Genomic DNA, 20,200 nt, shown 5'->3' with positions numbered 1-20,200 from the left:
TTAAAAAGGCACCATTGATTAGCACTTTAAGCTACTATAAGGTACATCTCGTTTTTAAAAACTTATATAACCTCTAAACACTTATAAACAAATTTCGGTGCTTTTCTTCATGAAAATTTGTACATTCAAACTTCTGTAACTTTCTACGTCATGTAGGAACCAAGTAATGACCAATAAAGTGAGAAAAAATATTCATTTTTGCAATAACTATACAGGCCTTTTTTGTACATCTTTTTAAAACAAACCTTTTTTATTTGTAACTTTTTTCATCTCTCTTTTTTCAAAAGTTATAGCTTTATAAACGAATAAATTGCTTATAACAAATTACTCGACCAGATTTGGACTCGGTATTCTTGAAAAATCTATTCTACGCACATAGGAAAATGCTCTAAAGCTGAGGGGAGTATGTAACGGCTACGGGACCTCCCTAGCTACCGAAGTATAAAGGTTAGTTCACTAGTGAAGTTATATCAACATTTTACTTTCATTGCGCTCTGTAGCTAACATTTATTATCAGGAAATGTTAGTGGATGCTCAAAATAACATCTAAGAAGGAAGTAAAAAAGAAGACCCGATATCATTGTATACAATACAAATTCTCCATTCTTATTTGATGTGAATGAAGACTTTACTCCACATAAGTATAAAAGTTTACATTTAATCACTTAAAAAACAAAGAAGTGAGTTTTTTACAATTTATTTATCAATTTGTGATTTTTTGTGAGTTACCCTTAGGTACTGTTGTTTTTTTTGAAATTTATAACAAATTTCCTTAGATTATAATATTTATCTACAATATCTAACTCATCAAAGTTGAAATAATCACAGCCATATTTATCTAAATAATTACTCAAAGGATCGTTAACTTTACCCAATAAAACATTGTAGAATTCATTGGAAAGTAAACAATTAAATTTACTCTGCAAAGCTATTAAAATTTCAAATAATAACAGTTCGCAGTTTACTGCAAGCACATCATAAAATTCACTGAAAATAACATTTTTTACCATTGAATAAACTGTAAAATAAGTATGTCTATCTTGTTTCACTCTTATGATCTTATTAACAATTTCTAAATTCTTTTTAATCAACAGACTATTGTTATTATCTTTAGAATGAGCTTTTAAGAGATTGTTGATGTCGATAAAGACTTGCACTAAGAAAGAATAACTCTCACACAAAACTTTAATACCTAAAGGTATATCACAAATCACTTTAAACACGTCCAATATCAATAATTTAGTATCTAGATCAGACACAGTACTAGAATATAATTCTGAAATTAATTTAAATGCCATTGAACGCATGAAATCGGTGAAATCTTTTTCTGTTCTCAATCCATCTACCAAAAGTTCCAAAATGAAATTTCTGTGTTCTTTAAAGTTGACATCGGAACTATGTAGGAATGTGTACAGCTCAGGAACTGTGCTGAAATCCAGAGAAGATTTGGCTGTCAAATGTTGAGATAACGGTACGTACATTACGTGATTTGGTTGAGTTAATATTAGTGCCATTCTTGCTAAGTAAATTGCAGCAAAATTGTTTAATTTGAAGTCCGGCAAAAGGGCTGTACCTAAAATTGAAGTAATAATAATAAGACAACGTGCAATGCAACAAGCAATATATCTTGATCTAAAGCATGTAGTACAGGTATTGTTTTTGTATGATTAGTTCGATAAGTGGTCTGTATTTAATGGGTATTTTATTTTCTTCGTTAACTATTGATATTTTGTTTCCAAATGAAAAACGATAAATGTATGAGACTTCGTTTTTATTAGATATTAAAGGACGTTGATTGATGTTGACTAGATGTTTAAAGGATTGCTACAAGGGTATGGGAACTCGTTGGTGCAGGAATGGAAAATGAATCGTAGCATCCTCTTTTGGTTCATGAGCACAACTAATACTTTTATAGATTATTAATGTCAAATTGTTGTCTGACAACTAAAACATAAGGATATAAATTTTTACTAATCTATATTCTATACATACAAGCCAGGATTTAATTTGGGGGGAGGGGGGGGGGTGTTGGTATAAAGTAAATAAAACAACAAAAATATACTTATATTTAATATCTATATATCCATCGGAAAAATTACGACATAGGTATTTATAAAGTTCTTAACTTTGAATGAAAGGGTTAAATTAATTTCGTTCCTCTGCGCTAAATCTAAAACCATTAAAGAAGGAATCTTTGGCTTATTCTTTTAAATATATCCACTACTTCATCTGCATGAATTTCTGTTCCATAGTGAATTTTCATGAGAGCCAAACCATTGAGTTTGTTTTCACTTGTAGTGTTTCGTAAATAGTTTTTCAATCTCCTTAGACTCGAGTAAGACCTTTCTGAGGTAGCAATGGATACAGAAATGGTAGCCAAGATTTGTAGTAAAGTGTAAATATTAGGATAAAGGTTTTTATCTCACATATCTAGGCATTCCAAACTAGACTGCGGGGTAGACGAGATACTTGTCATCACTGTTCTGCTTTAACCACTTGCTTTCGGGAAGCACTGACGAGTATATGGAAATTGCTTCTTCAATTTCAGAACTGGCAGTAAAATTTGAAGGCAGCACACCAGATAATGCTGATATTTTACGATGTTTCGTAAACCTTTCAACCGATTGTTGAATTGTATGATCAAGAACTGAAATGAACAAATTGATTTTGTAATACATGATACATCCAATGCAGGAATGTTCGGTCTATTTAATTGTCTTCCGACCACGCGTGGCATTCGCAATAATACCATTTTCTTCCAGTAAAACCTTTGCGTCTTCATAGAGATTAAGGTATTCGACGTCAGTGTTGTTTCTCAGGAGTTGTAAGATATTAATAACATCATCTACAACATGTTTGAATGCCGTGATGAGATCGATATCAATTGTTTGTAATTGTTTTGATAGCGGTAATGTATAGCTCATAACTTTTTGAAGAATCACTAAACAAATCACAAAATCCGAAGATCGAAGCGTACTTAGCAATTGGGCGGCTTGTTGTGATGTTTCCTTATTGTGATTAAATTGGAATTCTTCGAGAGCATTCACAATCGCTGAATAAATTTCCCTAAATTTCATAATAGCTTCATGTTTGTGGACCCACCGTGTTTCACACATTGAGAGCAAGCTTTGTTGATTACCAATGGGTAGTAGCTCTTCAAGCTCTTGAATTTTTTCTTTCTAAAAACCATTGCGTTAAGCAGAATGTCGAAAGTAGGAACCAAGATCCTAATGTAATTTTAGACATTTGCTAATGAACATCAATCATTTTCAAAAATATGCTCAAACTCCTTTAATTTTTAAGCAATCAAGTCCTTAAAAAAAGCATTTTGTAGGTTTCTTTCTAAAGCTATAAGCTCATTCAAATTAATCTCATTCAGATCTCATTTTCAAAAAGGTTCACGGTAAAAGGGCTCAAAAAAGGTATCTGCGCAAACGCACCCAAAATTTAAACGGGCACATCTCACTCAATTTTTAGCTTACAAAATAAAACGCCAAAATTTTCTGAAAAGAAAAACCTACATCGGTACGTATTCGGTGATAAACCCTCACCCACCCCTGATTAATTAACTTGTTTTTTTGTTTCTTATAAAAGAGCGTACGTAGAAATATGTAAAAGTAAGAATTATTTTATACCGCGGATAAAGGGAGCCAATACCCCCAAATATATCGAATATCAAAACAATACCTAATAAAACTAAAATAAAATGCTCAGGAAATTCAAGACTAAGAAGTAGAAGAATTTGACATAAATTAATTAATATGAATCAAATCAAACTAATCGAAAAAAACCGTGAGTCGGTCTAGCGTTCTATGTATAAATGACTTAGGAGATGGTCTAGTCGAAAGAATCAAATGTCCGTAAAAGAACTAGTAAACTTAAGAATCGACTCACTCGAAGAGTCGCAGTTTTTTCGCAATCGTTCGAAAGAGCGCTCTTTTAGATGAACGATTCAAAAGAATCGATTTTCGATTCACTTGCCCACCTCTGGCCCCTCTACGGGACTCTCGAGTAGGACCTTGAAGGATTATTCGTATTGTTATCCGATTCTCTGAGTCGTATTGTGTCAGTCCCTAGTTGTCTTTTGGAGATAATAGGTGAATGTGACAACGACATACCCAGGGATAAACTGTCTGCTTCGGGTATTGACCATATTACCCGTTAGAATAGCAACCATCGAAAGATCCTTTTCCACCCTACAACAGGTCAAATCATGGTTACGATCATCAATTTCCGAAGATCGTCTCGTAGGTTTAGCTACGTTGAGATCAACTGTGACAGAGTCATTGATCGGTTTTTTAAGACAACAAGAAAGTTAGATTTCATATTATAAATTTGTAATAGTTGTTGAAGTTGTATTAATATCCATTTCTGTATGTACATATTAGCATAGTTTAATTTTTAATAAATTACTTTGGTAAAATTGTCATTTTCTGTAGACCTTATACCCTTAGTCCGTCTACCTTCAAATACCTACTAAGAAATAGTTTTGAGTTAGAATTGATAAACGTTATTATAATTATTTAACAAGTCAAAATAGACTCAATAAAAACCTTTCGCATTATTTCTCAGCAATTCAACTGTAATGGAGAACTATCCTACACAAAACAATAATATACAGTATACTGACGTTGTGATTTATGATTCAAAGCCGATGAGGAATTGAGGTTTACAGTAAAAATTGCGTAAAATTCGTCATTATACAGTTAAAAACAACGTAATTAACTTATAAAGGCTTAAAATGCCATGTCTTTGGAGGAGGACTCGTCCTAATACAAATGACCCCCCCCTTTGTCAAGACCCTGGATCCGCCCTTGGTGGTACTTCAAGCTCAATCCATCAAAAAAGGATTATGGTAAAAAAGAACAAAATGAGAAAAAAAATTTGGTCCTTTGGTCCAGGGTGAAGTTTTTTATAGAACTGAAACATGTCAAGCAAAATCTGTCATAAAACCAAAGTTTAATATATCTCACATAAACCCAAAAACCATCATCAAGGGGGTTAGCGTTAAAGCTGCAAAAATAAAGGATGTTACGAACCTGCTAACAAAGCACTTTGGACAAGGGTGGAGAAACCAAGAAGACGCTGAAATTTTATCAAGATTTGGAAGACCATTAAGCCGAAGGTCTCAACAATGAAACAGATGTTCACAACAATGAAGAAGACATTATTGTTGATGAGGAAATTAATAGATATTTTGTGATCTAGTATAACAAAAAAGTCTTTGTTTACTTTTTACTTTGGAATAATTTTTGTAATAATTAGAGTCAAGATTTTTTGCCAGAGATTTGTTTTACTACGCCTATTCGTAATTAAAGTATAAAAATTACAATTAGTATACCTTATAGCTCAACCTGTTTGCAGCCTAAGCTTATTTTTGTTTAAAATCCCCTCAAATCCTAATCTTAGTATCAAAATCCGACAAGACCAAATATTTATTTTAAATTTTTCTAAATATTTATGAAACTATTTTGGGGATCTCGATCATACATTTCTCTGTTATAAAGTAAAAAATATTGATTTTTTTGGCAAGAAATTAATAATTTATTATGATCGGTCTGTTCGTGACAGTTTTTCTCATTTTTTCGAAAATTTCTTGAGCTGGACTTTGAATTTAGCATCTCATATATTTAATTATCGTTTATTTTCAATTCAAAATTTTATCATTTTCAAGTTTATTGCAAAACAGCAATCAAAATCAGGTGACGATCATATTAAACAATTAAAAGGACCTCCAAGAATACATGATGACACACAGGATAGTTAATCGAAGAAGATTTTATAAGACCGTAAAATAAAGAAAATAGCGTTACCTTTACAAACAGCTTCAATGTATCGAATCCACAACAAATTATCTTTACCAGTTTGTCGTGCATCCACATGATAATGTAACCTTGCCAAAACGTGACACGCAGCTTGTCTGATTTCTTTGTCGTCACTACTTAACCCGACTACTGTTAGACTTAAAGCACCTAAAATAAAATAAATTTAGTAATTATCAGGATTTGTAACATATAATTTTAATAAGTAAGAAATTTTATTGGATAGTTAATTCCTAAAAATAGTATGAGGATACTAATGAAAAGATGACAGAATTACTACTGAACACATTGTTACCTTCTTCAGTAACCAAAGGTACACAGTGTGTTTTATATGAATAAGAAATATGAATGGTTTAATTTCTAATGATTGGTGTTTTAGTAAATGTTTGAAATTCCAGTCATTTAATCAAAATGTTCGAATATACATTGCAAATTTGGACTGTTAACTTATCTATCCTCAAGGGACGTGTCCATCCGAAATAAAAACGAGACACGAGTCACACTAGTCGCAGATGTATAGGAGGCTAAGAGAAGTGTCAGAGACAAGTCTGGACAGGTCTCCGAGAGCTCACCGATCACATATGAACACCCATATTCCCACTCTCGAGACTTAGTCTCCAGTCTTCCATTTATGTTGGAAGAGTTTCACAAATCTCGAAGTCTTGAATATTGTTATTTTTAATTAAAATAAATTTGTAGTAATATTAAGAAATTCGAAGTATAACCATTAATCTGTCTGGAAGAAGAATCGCAAAGCTCAACTGTTAATATTGAAGCTTATTCAGACACTTTATACAGGGAATAGCATTCCAATTTCTCGGGAAATGATTCTATAGGTGAATATGAGGAAAAAAATTAGTATAAATATAAAATAGGTCTCAGATATGTTACATAGAACAACATCGTTAAATGTATGGTTACTTACACAATTTGCTCATTTTTGTTTTGTTTTAAATTCAGTAAAATCAAGATACTTTTAATTTGCATTTACATTATTATATGTACACATCATTCGTTTCAGAATTAAATTTTCTGTAAGTATTATTTGAAAGTTTAATGCATTTATTAGGCATTTAACGAAGTTATTTTACTAAGAACGCGAAAAAAGTGTATTTTGGAGTATTTTACGTCAATTAACTATCACAGTAACAGTATCATGAAACTTTGTACACATATTCCGGGAGTTACTAGAAGTAACATAGTATACTTTTTATTAAAAAAAAATATTTTTTAGAAAAATTAAAAAAATTGTCAACAAATATCAATATATTTTTTTTAAGTTTTGTACATCTACAACCATAATGTTCAAAATGACCACCATTCACTTCTTGACAATAACCGAGGCGATTTTGTTATTCTCGTACAACATTTTGTATGACCTCAGGGGTTGTTTTGTTAATTTCTTCCGCTATCCTAAGTTTTAAATCAGAAATATTGTCTGGTCTATTAAAATATTCTTTAGATTTTAAATAATCCCATAAGAAATAATCGAGTGGAGTCAAATCTGGGGATCTAGCCAGCAGTTCGATCGTTCCACGTCTTCCAAATCCACCTATTGAGAAAAACCTCGTTTAAATAATGTCTAATTGTACGTGCAAAATGCGGTGGAGCTCCCTCCGTCTTCTTGGTAGTAAATAGATCGATCTATCTCAATTGGATGATTAACATCAGGAAAAAGTCTCTGTAGTGTAGGTACTAAGAAGTTAATCAAAAAATCTATATAAACCTCACCATTAACTGTGTTCTAAAAAAAATGAGGGCCAATAATTTTATTGTAAATATCAACTCAAATGTTCACTTTTTTAGGATATTGAGTGTGATCCTCACACATCCAATGAGGAATTTCTCTGCTCTAATATCTACAATTCTGTTTGTTAACCTTTCCGTTTAAATGATTATCAGAAAAAATTATTTTGTTTACGAACTGCAAATCTGCGTTTATCTATCATCAATTTACAGAATTCTTGCCTTCTATCAGGATCATCTAAATTTAACTCCTGAACCAACTGAACTTTGTAAGGGTGGTATTTTTCTTTAAGCAAAACTCTCAAAATATATGATTTACTTAAATCACAGTCGGAGGCAAGTTCTCGAGTTGTCTTATGCGAATTTGCCTCAATCTCTAGATGTACTTCAACTTTTTTTCAGCAGTAAATTGAACATTTCTACCTGGTCCTTCGATATTTATTACATGTCCGGTTTCACGAAACATTTTTTCAATTTTGCTAACTGTTTCTTTAAAACAGGGTGGTGCTGAAGGGGAACAATATTTTCATACTGTAAATGATCAATTTAAGAATAAATATTGACCTGTTTCAGGTTTATTTCACATAATACATAATTACGCTAAAATTGACTTTATTCCTTATATATGGACCGCACTGTATATTTTTCGATTATAACGAGTGATTTTTTTCCTGGTATCTTTTTGGCAACACTGTTTTTGACAGATTACGCGTGAATCGTGTCTTGTGTCATTGTCAAACTCGTTCAGTTTGGTCTATAATTTAATCATGAATCGACTTACAAACGAACAGCGCTTGCAAATTATTGAATTTTACTATCAAAATTTATGCTCGGCTCCAATTTATGGGTAATTTGGTCGGCCTACTGAGGAAACTATTCGGAAGCTTGTGACTTAATTTCGAACCCAGTTTACACTATTGGACATTAAACCACTAACATGCAAACGTACAGTGAGGATCGAAGAAAATTTTAAGGCTGAATCCGCCAGTATTAGTGATGACCGTGGAAAATTTTGCGAAAGGATTTGGGTGTAAAACCTCATAAGATACGGCTGGAGCAAGAATTGAAGCCACACGATCTCCCACAACGTCTAACATTTGGTGAATGGTCGCTGGCAAAGTTGGAAGGAGATCCACTTATTTATCGAAAAATAGTGTTCAGCGACGAAGATCATTTCTGGTAGAATGGATACGTCAACAAGCAAAATTGCCGCATCTGGAGTGAAGTCCAGCAAGAAGCATTGCAAGAGCTACCAATGCATCCCGAAAAAGTCACTGTTTGGTGTGGATTATGGGCCGGTGGCATCATCGGGTCGTACTTCTTTAAAAGCGACGATGGTCGGAACGTTACTGTGAATGGCGAGCGCTACCGTGTGATGATTCACGATTTTTTTTGCCCAAAATTGAAGAATTGGACATGTCTGACATGTGGTTTCATCTTCAAACATTAACTTATACTGATCGTTCTATCGATTTCAATAAAGATTTCAAATTTTTTTGGATTTCTTCAAAATCAAATCCTTTACCTTTTAAAAAATCACTGATTATATGTTATTAACTTGTAAATAAAATGATTGTTTTTAAAAGAAAATTTACCTGATCTGGTGAATTTGTATGTTTGAACTTGTTGTTCGGGAGCTAATAGTTGACTGAATAAAGGTAATAAAAACAGTAAGTCGTAGCTATTTATATCATCCAATTTTAAAAGTTCGTTTTCATCCGAACGTAGATGTTGCCTTAGGGGATAGTTGGTAATTGTAGAAATGACTAAATTTTCTTGAAGAATATCGAGCACATCACTCATCTTGGGCTGTCTCCACAAGGCGTTTTCTATTTGATATCTGACTGAATAATGAGTAGCTGCTACTTTACCCCACAAAAACGGTTTAAAATCATAGAAATTGGTTTGCTCAGCCCTAGATTCATACCTATAAACACAAAATTATATGAAAAAGTATATAGAGATACGGATAGTCGTTGCATACTAGTTATAACTAGAATTATGGAGATGTTGAGGTTTACAGCAATTTGAAAATGAGAAATATTTATTATATAACTAATCCAAACTTATTGAATAATAGAATAAGAATATTGTAGTCTGCCTGATGATGGAAAGAAGCCTTTCCGTAAGCTTTGCGGCAAACTTCAGAATCTCCCCAGTTCTGAAATATCTAGACAAAATTATGCCATTCAAGAAATGTCCATTCAAATAATTGATAAAATTTTATGATGTTTGAATTAATCAGTATTGAGAGTAACAAATCTATCATCAAATTATATATGTGAACGAACGAGCATATTAAATTTTTTTTTGTTTATGAGTGTAAAGAATGTTGGTCGTTTTGACGATCCTGCGAGATGTAATTATTTTTGTTGCCAGGATCATTTTATTGCAAGTAAAATTCAAATTTAACTTATTTTAATATTTTATAGCAATGAAGTAGTATTATGCTTTTAATTTTTAACGTAATTATATAATAATGTAAGTACTTAATCTATAAAAGGTTTATTCACTTTATTCTTTTATATAGAAAAATATTTTATTTATACGTAACTAATAAATAAAAACTGTATTATAACAGCACAAGTTACGTTGCCGTCAACGATAACCCCGTGAATTTGGTTGGGAGACTATTTTAACAAATTAGATCTTGTTTCAGTTGTGCTTAACCAAAAATGATTTCACATTTCTTTCTTGAAGCAAAATTATTAGTATTAGCAAAGTATTTTCCAATGAACATGGTAATTTTCATAATTTTATTTCTTCGCACTAAATCATTAAAAGTGCTAATATAAATAGAAAGTTATCACTGAAAGGTATAAAAAAATGTAGGCTTATTTCTTAGTTAAATGATGAAAAAAAAATCTCGGAGGATCAATTAGTTTCATAGTTGGCAATCAACGTGTTAAAACTTGCAGATGTTCTGTAAATAAATAGAAGTGTGAAAAGTGTATAGATCATGTGGAAAAAGGTGAAATTAAATATGTGGTAAATTTTGTAAAGCAAATTATTATTGATTAAAATGGGGACTAATAGTGAAATATGATGAAACTTGTTCTGACATAATACTTTCCTCTTTAAAATTAAGCAACTCTGCACGAATGTAACCCAGACAGAGATACAATTTCATATGTTGGGAACCAATAAAATGTTTGTTAATCATCTAGTTGAATGATACAAATTATCCCTTATTTTACCCTCCATTAACGTATCGTTTCGGATTACTTAATTTTTGTCTTATATTAATGTGACTGTAAAGAATCATAAATGTACCTATCTAACTTCAATTTATTATTGTATTCGTTAAGATTTATTGTACACTGATCGCTCCTAATGGGAACCAACGTCATAACTAAGCGATTCCAAGTGTCCCTTAGACACTTAGAATTTCCATTATCGTATCAACTTACTTACTTTTATTTTATATTGATGTGACTAACCACCATATATCTAATTATTCATAGCTTTTATGTACAATAGGATTTTGTTATTTAAAGCGGTTTGTAAACAAATACGAGGTTCTCAATAGTTTTGGCATCCGTCGAGTACGGTAGTCGTATTATTGAAACCAAGTTTTATACATTATTTTCTTGTATGATAAATATTTTTTTACTAAGTAGTCTTAATGTTTTAATTAGGGTCAACCAATTATTGGTTATCCCGAAGATACATCACAAAACTGATAATGAATAAAACCTATATAAACTCCTACTTACATTTTTAGAATTAGTAGAATAATTCTATCAGTTTTATTGACCAAACCTCTGTAACTTGCCAATAAAAGAGGAACATATCGTCTTTCCATAAATTCAGGCCAAGTCTTACATAAAACCAAATATAAACTCATTATTTCCGTTTTCGTTTGGTTGTTTTCGCCCAAAACAATTTCCAAAAATTCAGAGTGAGAAGTCAACATATCAAGTAGTAGTTTACTATCTTCTTTATCCAAATTAGTACTCAATATTTCTAATAGAATTGTTAAAGCTTGCAACAGTATGGGTCGTCTAGAAACGCCGTATTTCAAACAAAATTTGAAATATAATTTAACCGTTTCATTTTTTGACGTACTTTTTAAATCTTTATCGGTGAGTTTTTCCTTAACAACTTTCAGAAAATCGAAAAATACTTTTGTAGTTGCCAATAGCTTCATGATATCATCTTCAGTGACTACAGATTTTTTGAATAAATGTATTTGTAAGTGTATGAAAGTCATTATTATATTGTTTATATGTTTGCTAGTTGGATCATCTTCTAAAACTTTGAAACTTACTGCTTTTAACATATGGACATGGAATATTTCAGTGGAATCGAATTTTTGTAATTTTTCAAAAAATTGTTTGCAACTTTCGATGGGCATAGCCAAATTTATTAGAGTTAATAAACATTGATAACTTTCATGAAAGTGATGTCCGACTTTTTGAGGTTTTTGCAATGTTTTATTCAGAGAAGTAACAACAGATTCATAAATTTGTTTTATTAAATCTGTATCTACATCTTGTTTACTATAAACAGTCAACAAAGGCAATAATAAATTTTTCTTTTCACAAATGAATCCTAAATTTTTTTTGATATATTTAATGTAAATAGGATTTTTCTCGAACAAAAAACTAGCCAATTTTATGTTATCCTTATTTAAATCCTCAAGTTCAATAAGCATTTTGAATAAATGATTATTAACACAATTTAGATTATGAGGAAATGTTTTAAAATAATTTAATAATGCTGAAGATAAAACACCGATGTTTTGTTTAGTTTTTGCTAAGAAAACAACGTATGCAATCAATCCTGAAACGGTTTCATCTTTTAGTGGTTCTAAATTTGTATTAGCACTGCAAATATTTGTAAACGTCACCAAACTATAATTCAAAATATCTACAATTATTTCATGCCTATTGTAATCTTGGTAAGATTGAGATACTTTGACTAGTATAGTTAAACACTCATTATATCCTAATCCGTATACCTGTAAAACAGATTTCAGGTCCAGAGATAATTGTTCGTATTTTTTATGCTTACTGAGAATTTTCATTATTGCTTGTAATAATTTTTCTCTATATACATTTAGAATTAAATCATTATTACAATTTTGTTGCACAGTAAACTTCGTTAAATTTATCAACATATTTGTAGTGCAGCTTTGGGATGTTTGTTTTTCAATATGCAGAAAATTTGTATTGAATACAAACGCTGGATGACATAAAATCCTTTGGACTATTTGTATTTTCAATTCGCTCTTCTCTAATATATACTTCGCGAAATATTCAAATTTATCTGCTTTTTCTATAGTTAAAAGATTATTATTCACATAACAAGTTATGTAAAAAATACCAGCATCCAGTATATTTGTTAGTAAATCAGAATAAACATTCAGATTGGTATTTGTCAAAAAATCGTCGATATTTCCAGATAAAAATTCATTACAGAATTCTTCGAAAATGTGTAATCTTCCTTTCAATTTCTTCAATTCCACAATTTCTTTACAATCTATCCAACTTGAAGCATAATTTTTAAAAGACGTTGGTAGTATGTCAAATTTATTAATAATAGTGACGATAGGTGCTATTTGGGTCTGTAAATGCAGTAAATTCATTAAAACAAAATTCACATAGCATTTAAAAGATTTAGTAGTTTCATTATCGGATGAATAAGATAATAAACCAAGTACCATAGGGCTTAAATATCGATGTTTTATAATGTATTTTTGTGTATCTGTTTGTAGCAGAATACTACTGTAGTGATTTTCTCTTCCTGTATTGGACTGCACAGATGTTAGTTCTTCTAGAAATTCTACAAGTTTATCGTGAGTTATATTTAATATTTGTACTAAAATCTCCCCTAAGTTAAGATCCAATTGTTTCAAATGTAAAATGCCATTTATCCAAATATTTATTTCATAATCACAACCATCGAATATACCAGTTGTTTTAAATAACTTATTGATTGCATTCAATGTATCCTTACTAGCATTATTATAATATATTTTGAACAAAAGAGGTACTACAAATTGGAACATTTTGGAATTTATTGTGAATTGGGATTGAGCTACATCAATAAACACATTAATTATTTTTACCTGTAATATTTCTATGGATTCTTTAGTCTCATTCAACTTCTCAATTCGAATTAAAAGATCATACAATTCACTTTCATTGTTGTTCAAATTGTCTAATAAATCGGGTGCGATAATTTTATAGTGATTAAATATGTCAAAGATAATTTGTAATATTTGAATGCTTGAAAAAGGTGAGTTCTCATCTAATATATTCCAATTTTCTAATACTGACTTAGCGCTTGGAAAATGTTTTGACAAATGTTTGCTCAACAAAAATTTAAATTTCTTTCGTTTCTCATTCACCAACAAATTATTTGAAGCAATAATATACTGTTGCAAAGATTTAAGCATTTCTAAAAGTAATAGTAGTACATATTGTTTAACCGAACAGTTTTCGTAGGAATTATTTTTAGGAAGTATTGTATTTAATACTGGTAGAGGTACAATGAGGCACTGAACTATTTGGAATAACTAAAAAAGAAACATATTGTGTTAAGTATTAGAAAAAAAAATTATAAAAGATAATTAGTTTGTAAGAATTGTACAACTTATTTATTATTTATAGATATTTCCTTTAAACATTACAGCTAACAAATAAATATATATATATATATATATATATATATATATATATATATATATATATATAAATATCAACGCTTATTGGTTGAAATAAAGAAATTTACCATAGGTATAATTTTTGAAATGATGACAATGACTGAAAGATTTTTTTTTCGTGGCTTAATACCCCAATTTGTGTTAGTACACGGAAGTCCTTATTAATCACATCTCCAAAAGTCTTGCCCCTCCCTGGTTATTTAATTAAAAAACATTTTTAAATTTATAAAATGTGTACAATCTTATACTTCAGTTAATAAGAATTTATGAAGAAAAACATTAAATTTACGTATCCAAGAATATACAGTAAACCAATTAACGAAAAATTTGTAAAATATTGAAGTGTAAAAATTTTCACATAGAGAAAAAAAAATAATGTAATAAAAAAAACAAATTAATAGTTCATATGACCGCCTCTTCTTGCAATCAATTTTCCAACGCGTCTCAGCATCCCGGGAATCAAGTTATCAATAATATGGTCAGCCATATTGTCCCACTGTTCTTCAACGGCAGCAGTCAGGTCTTGAAGGGTTACAGATGGGTTTTCTCGATTGGATATTGCTCTGCTAATATAATCCCACACATGTTCAATAGGATTCATATCTGGTGAATTTGCTGTCCAATTCATTCTTTGGATACCTCCTTCCTCTAGGATGTCTTGTACCATTTCCGTGCGATGTGGTCTGGCATTATCATCTTGAAAAATGAAATTTGTTCCATATTCACTACGCAAGGGCTAAACTATAGGTCTTGTAATGTTTTCAGCGTATATGGTACCTGTCATTGTTCACTCAATGACAATAAGTGGTGTACGGATATATACCCCCCAAAACATCACGGATCCGCCATGTAGGTAAAATTGTGTCTTTCCTGTCTACCTGAGTCTCTCCGACCCTTTCCCGCCGACTATCACAGTGGAAACCAAATCGGGACTCTTCAAAAAAAAGAAGGTTACGCCATTGTTGTAAAACCAATTCCCGTGCTCTTGATCCCATTGGAGACGAGCACCTATGTGTCGTCGTGAAAGTCTATGCACCATTAAAGGTCTTCTTGCCCTTAAATTTGATGAATGTAATCTCCTTCTGATGGTACTTCTTGAAACTGCCCTAAGGTATGTTTGCAAATATTGACTTCGAGCGACCGTTACCGTTATAAATCGGTTTCTTCGAATGAAATTAGCTATGTAACGGTCTTCTCTCTTTGATGTAACTCTGGGGCGACCCGTGACCGGTCTTCGTGCAACGCTACCAGTTTGGTGGAAAAGGGCCACGATCCGCCTCACCGCAGTCCGTGACATATTCAGTCGAAGGCCAATGTGGTGATTAGATAAACCTTCATATTAGCCGGCATTTTCAAGAACATTTAAATGAAGTCGCTTTCAAGTTGAATCATTAAATCTGATTTCTTTTATACAAAATTAATATATTTACGTACGAAAATAATTTTTTGGTACGATTTGTTTTTATTTTTATGATAAGGTGCCACAGAATTTAAAACCAAAAAATGGGCTCAATACATAGATGAACTTAAAAGTTTACAAAGGGGGCAAAGACTTTTGGAGATGTGTATATTTCAATATACTTTAAGATATAACCTCCAAGTTTTGTAAGTAAAAATTGTTAAAAATGAAATAGAAATCGTTCAACCAACGAATGTGACACTTAAATTTGAAAATGACCCAATCTATTATATCCAAAACATTGGCTTATTGCGAAGACTCCAGTAGTATCCAAAGAAGGGTGTGGTGGGTAATTAAAATATCTTTTGCGAATATAGGCATTACGTTACTTTGATACAAGCAATGAACTGCACTGCACAAAGAAATTTCCCGTAGGTGTATAGGCATACTGAATACGCTGTTTTACACCACCACTACACCAACACTCACAACCAACCGTTTATGGCTGAACTGTTCATGGGTCATTTTGAAAAGCAAATCAGTCAGGAATTTCAGTATTTCCCCAGGATATTGTACAGGTATATGGATGATATTTTTGCCATATTCAATACGAAGAGCTAAACTCTTCATCTATCCATCTATTAAGTTCACCTACGAAATGGAAAATAATGGACAGTTGCCATTTTTAGATACTTTAGTAACTAGGAATAGTATAAGGCTACAATATGATGTATAAATACGGATAAAGGGCCAATTCCTTACAGCCCACTCTATAGTTCAGTAGCCAAGGAATAAATGTGAAGATTCCCGCCAAGCAGGTTTTCATATTGGTAGGAAAATTTAGTATAAAACAGGTAAGTTATTATGTTTTAGTTTACCTTCAGTTTCTGAAGACGATAACTTGGTTATCGAAACGCGCGTCAGACAGTGTAATTTTGAGCGTTGGTGTAGTGGTGGTGTAAACTGTGTGTTCAGTATGAACATCCCCCCCAACAGTTCCAGAAATTCCAACTTTGATAATAATAGACATTGGTAAAGTTATAGTGCAAAGAAGGTTGCTAGTTGTTGAACTAAGTCTGGCGAACGATTCGCCAAACACTTGTTGGAAGAATTTTTTATGGTTTATGGCATTAGTTTGGAGACGCGCTTGGAGTTAGTTGTTATTATACAACTCCTCGATACAGAACATATATTTTAGAACTGTATGTGGTAATATAGGTAACTATGAGGGAAAGGTACAAAATCACCAACAAGAAGTCGAAATTTCAACTCTACTTTTGACTTGAACTCAACTCCATTCAACACTTGTGGGTTGAAATGGCTTGTAGGGTTAGTTACAGCATTTTCTCGGAAGCTAGTATCAGCTTCCATTGAGGCTGGGTATTAATAGTCATATATCTTGTAAACTCTGGAGGCATTGGTACCTGATGCGTTTCTTTCAGACTTATTTACAGTAGAGTAACATTCTAAGATATTATATGACCTGTATATTTGGTAATATTACCATTTATAACATTTGCTCTTCCTAGTATTACTGTTATCACAATCAAATCGAAAGCATTTTATTAAAAATAAATTCACTTCACACTTTTTCAGAATATGATGTCACATGTTATATTTAAGTGTTATGACTGTCTCCTTATTGAATATATATTATTCTAATGTAAAAATTTTATTATTAGTTTCTGATCTAAGAGTTCTAAATTAATGTAATAGCAATAAATGGTACACAGAACAGATGAATGAAACCAATAACTCTAAAATAAACTAAAGTTTACGACAATAGTAGAAGAGAAACTATCACCCTCGATATTTGGAGATTTACTTTAAGGACTAAGAATTCCACTTTTAATAAACGTCCCTTTACTTTTGATTCTAAAGGAACAAACATAAGATTAATAATAGCAATTCCATTTTACCTGTATATCACTCAATTCCAGTATGCAGTAGTTGATGCAGCTTGGCTGTAATTCTTTTATTAACTTAACAGCAAATTTCATTGCAGTTATCCATTTTGGAGATAATCTTGGTTCCAGAAATGGTTTCAAATTGCTCCATAACATTTTTGAAATATCTGGACACGCTCCACAAATTTTTGTGACTAATTCAGAAGCGTAAGAGTGTTCCCAAGGTCTTAAATTATTTAAGCACTATTTGTTATCCCTTATAATAATTTATGTAGAAAATATTTGTGCTTACCTATCTAGACTCTCTAAAACAGTATACATTAAATTATTTTGATTCTTCTTTCCCAAACCTACTAAATGATCTTTAAAAATAACTCCATACTTATGATTTGTACACAGTATTAATAAAAAATCATGGACACATTCATTAACTTTGGATTTTTCAATTTCGTTGACCTGAAAAATACAATTAATGTAGAAACTAGTGAAAATTTAAGTATTACAGCGATATTTACTTAAATTTTACATTTATTCAACTTTAAGCTAAGTAGAGTTGGCAAATTACTTCAAAATTAAAAATTCCAGTTAGGGCAGAAAGTTAGTAACTAAGGAATGTTGAAAGGTTCAAATAGTCTGAATAACGAAATAATTTGTTTTTATTTACTAAATTTATTTACAATCTGTTTCTAAATAGAACAATGAGTAAACCGTGGGTGAAAGGTACAGAAAAATGACATGTTGATTAGAACCCTGTGTTTTTTCCCTTAGTTGTCTAGTTTATGCAACTATCCACCGGTTTTACAAAACATGTAAGAAAAATATGTTTAAAAAATATAAATTGGCGACGTTAGTTAAAAGATAAGAATTAACATAGAGGAATAGCATAATTAATACTCCTAGTAAATTCAAAATAAATATGCTGAAATATGATAGTAAACGTACAGTAGCGTGACTGGGAGAAGGGGGAGTGGGCCCTCGCCAGGCCTCTTTAAATGCCATGCCATCAAAATTGCTATCGACAATTTACGCAATTTAAATATGATATAAAACGTGTGTTTACAAATGTTTTATCCACTTAATCTTCATTTTTTGGTAGAAAATTATGTAGCCTATTATAATGTCATTATATGTCACCTCTATTGACATTTTTTTACACAAGTTTAGTTTATTTTGAAAAAGAATATTCGTGGTAGAAATCTGTGGATAACTCACACAGGTAAGACAAATACTGACCACTAAAGAATACATGTAATTGGGAGCAAAAATCACAAACAATGATAGAATAGAACCAGGAATAGAACAATTAATAAAAGGGAAAAAATCATGGAAGCACTGAACTCTGTACTATGGTCCGTTGAAATCTCTAAAAAAAACATCCAATATTTAACACAATTTTCAAAAGTGTTGTCTTATATGGATGTGAAACGTAGCAGCTAACATCAAGACTTAAACAAAGACTAATATCACTAGAAATGGACTTTTGACAGCAAGCAGTAGGAACTTCATAGCTTTAACATATTCCAAATATTACAATACAAGAAATGATTGGACCCGCAATGCATAGAAAGCTATTTAGCAGATATGTATATTATAACTACTCACATTCACAACACCATTTTTCTTTTTATCTGCTCTAAATCCTGCAGGTCCCACCCAATTATATAAGTTGACTATATCCTTTACCACTACAGTGTTAAATGTTTTCATCTTGGCTGTTTTGGATACCAATGGATTTTCCAATATGAAATTCTTCATTGCTGACATTACTAAGCATAGTGTCTCCGCAGAATCAAATTTTAGTCCACTAATAATACTAGTAAAAAAACCTTTTTTCTCAAGCAACAGGGATAAAGCTGGATAATGTCCATCTACTAAGTAAGCTGTTAAAAATTTAATAAAATGATCTCTTGTACTATCTTTTTCACCAGTGTTTTTAGAAAGTAATTCAACATTCGCTGAATGGAAATTAATATGAATTAAAATATCTTTGGCTAAAATAGGAGAAAACGCAACCATGGCTGTAAGTAGCTTTAAGCAAGATTTTCTTTCTGGTGTGGTAGAGCTCAAATTAATCATTTTGTTCAATACAGTCAAATAACTTTTGAGTATATATCTGCAAGCTTCATATGCAGTACTTTGATACTGAGGATAATGAATATTTATCTTTAACAACATTAGAGTTATTATTTCAAAAACTATAGCTGGTGGTATTGAAGAGTCCACTTCCAAGCAATGCAGAAGTTCCAAACAGCTTCCACCAGATTCTAAATAGTCTAGTATATAATCATGGTCTTTGAAGTCCTTTATAATATGTAAAAATTGTTGCAGTGCTAAAAGAAGAATAATTAGTTATATGCCCTTCATTTATTTTCACTGTTTAATTACCATGTAAGCTGTTTGTAGTAAGTAGTTGTCTGAATTCTTTAGCTGAAAATAGTTTTTGTTTCTTTTCCATGTCAGTTTCCTCAATAGATGAGTGAATTTGCTTCTTTTTCTTCATGTTAATGTGGATTGAAAGGGACTGAATTTAATTTTAAATTTTTTTAAGAAGAGAATACGAAAATGAGATTAAGTTTAAATCAAAACGTGCACAACATAAACATAACCTAAAACAGGTCAATAATGTTGACATTAGAACAACGTAAAGACGTGCGGT

General features: G+C 31.3%; 1 protein-coding gene across 1 annotated transcript; it reads right to left on the bottom strand.

Annotated features, from left to right (window-relative positions):
- Positions 1-580: 580 nt before the first annotated feature.
- LOC130901498 (uncharacterized) lies at positions 581-20,200 on the bottom strand. Its single transcript, XM_057812933.1, has 8 exons — positions 19,930-20,200; positions 19,147-19,874; positions 17,837-18,000; positions 17,557-17,770; positions 11,285-14,091; positions 9,164-9,495; positions 5,814-5,972; positions 581-1,573 (listed from the first exon to the last, which is right to left on the bottom strand). The coding sequence occupies exons 1-8, from the start codon at positions 20,042-20,044 to the stop codon at positions 732-734; spliced, it is 5,361 nt and encodes a 1,786-aa protein (XP_057668916.1). The 5' UTR covers positions 20,045-20,200; the 3' UTR covers positions 581-731.

Source organism: Diorhabda carinulata, chromosome X (assembly GCF_026250575.1).
Source record: "Diorhabda carinulata isolate Delta chromosome X, icDioCari1.1, whole genome shotgun sequence".
In the NCBI taxonomy this organism is placed as follows: domain Eukaryota; kingdom Metazoa; phylum Arthropoda; class Insecta; order Coleoptera; family Chrysomelidae; genus Diorhabda; species Diorhabda carinulata.
The sequence above is the reverse complement of the archived record's forward strand: the minus strand, read 5'-3'. Positions and strand labels throughout refer to the sequence as shown.

Bases quoted from the DNA above. Each gene is read 5' to 3' on its own strand.
- LOC130901498 (XM_057812933.1), bottom strand. From the start codon at position 20,044: ATGAAGAAAAAGAAGCAAATTCACTCATCTATTGAGGAAACTGACATG. The intron at 17,771-17,836 runs GTAAGCACAAAT...AAATAATTTAAG, and splicing joins GTTTTAGAGAGTCTAGATAG to ACCTTGGGAACACTCTTACG. The intron at 14,092-17,556 runs GTAAAATGGAAT...TTTCTTTTTTAG, and splicing joins TGGAATTGAGTGATATACAG to TTATTCCAAATAGTTCAGTG.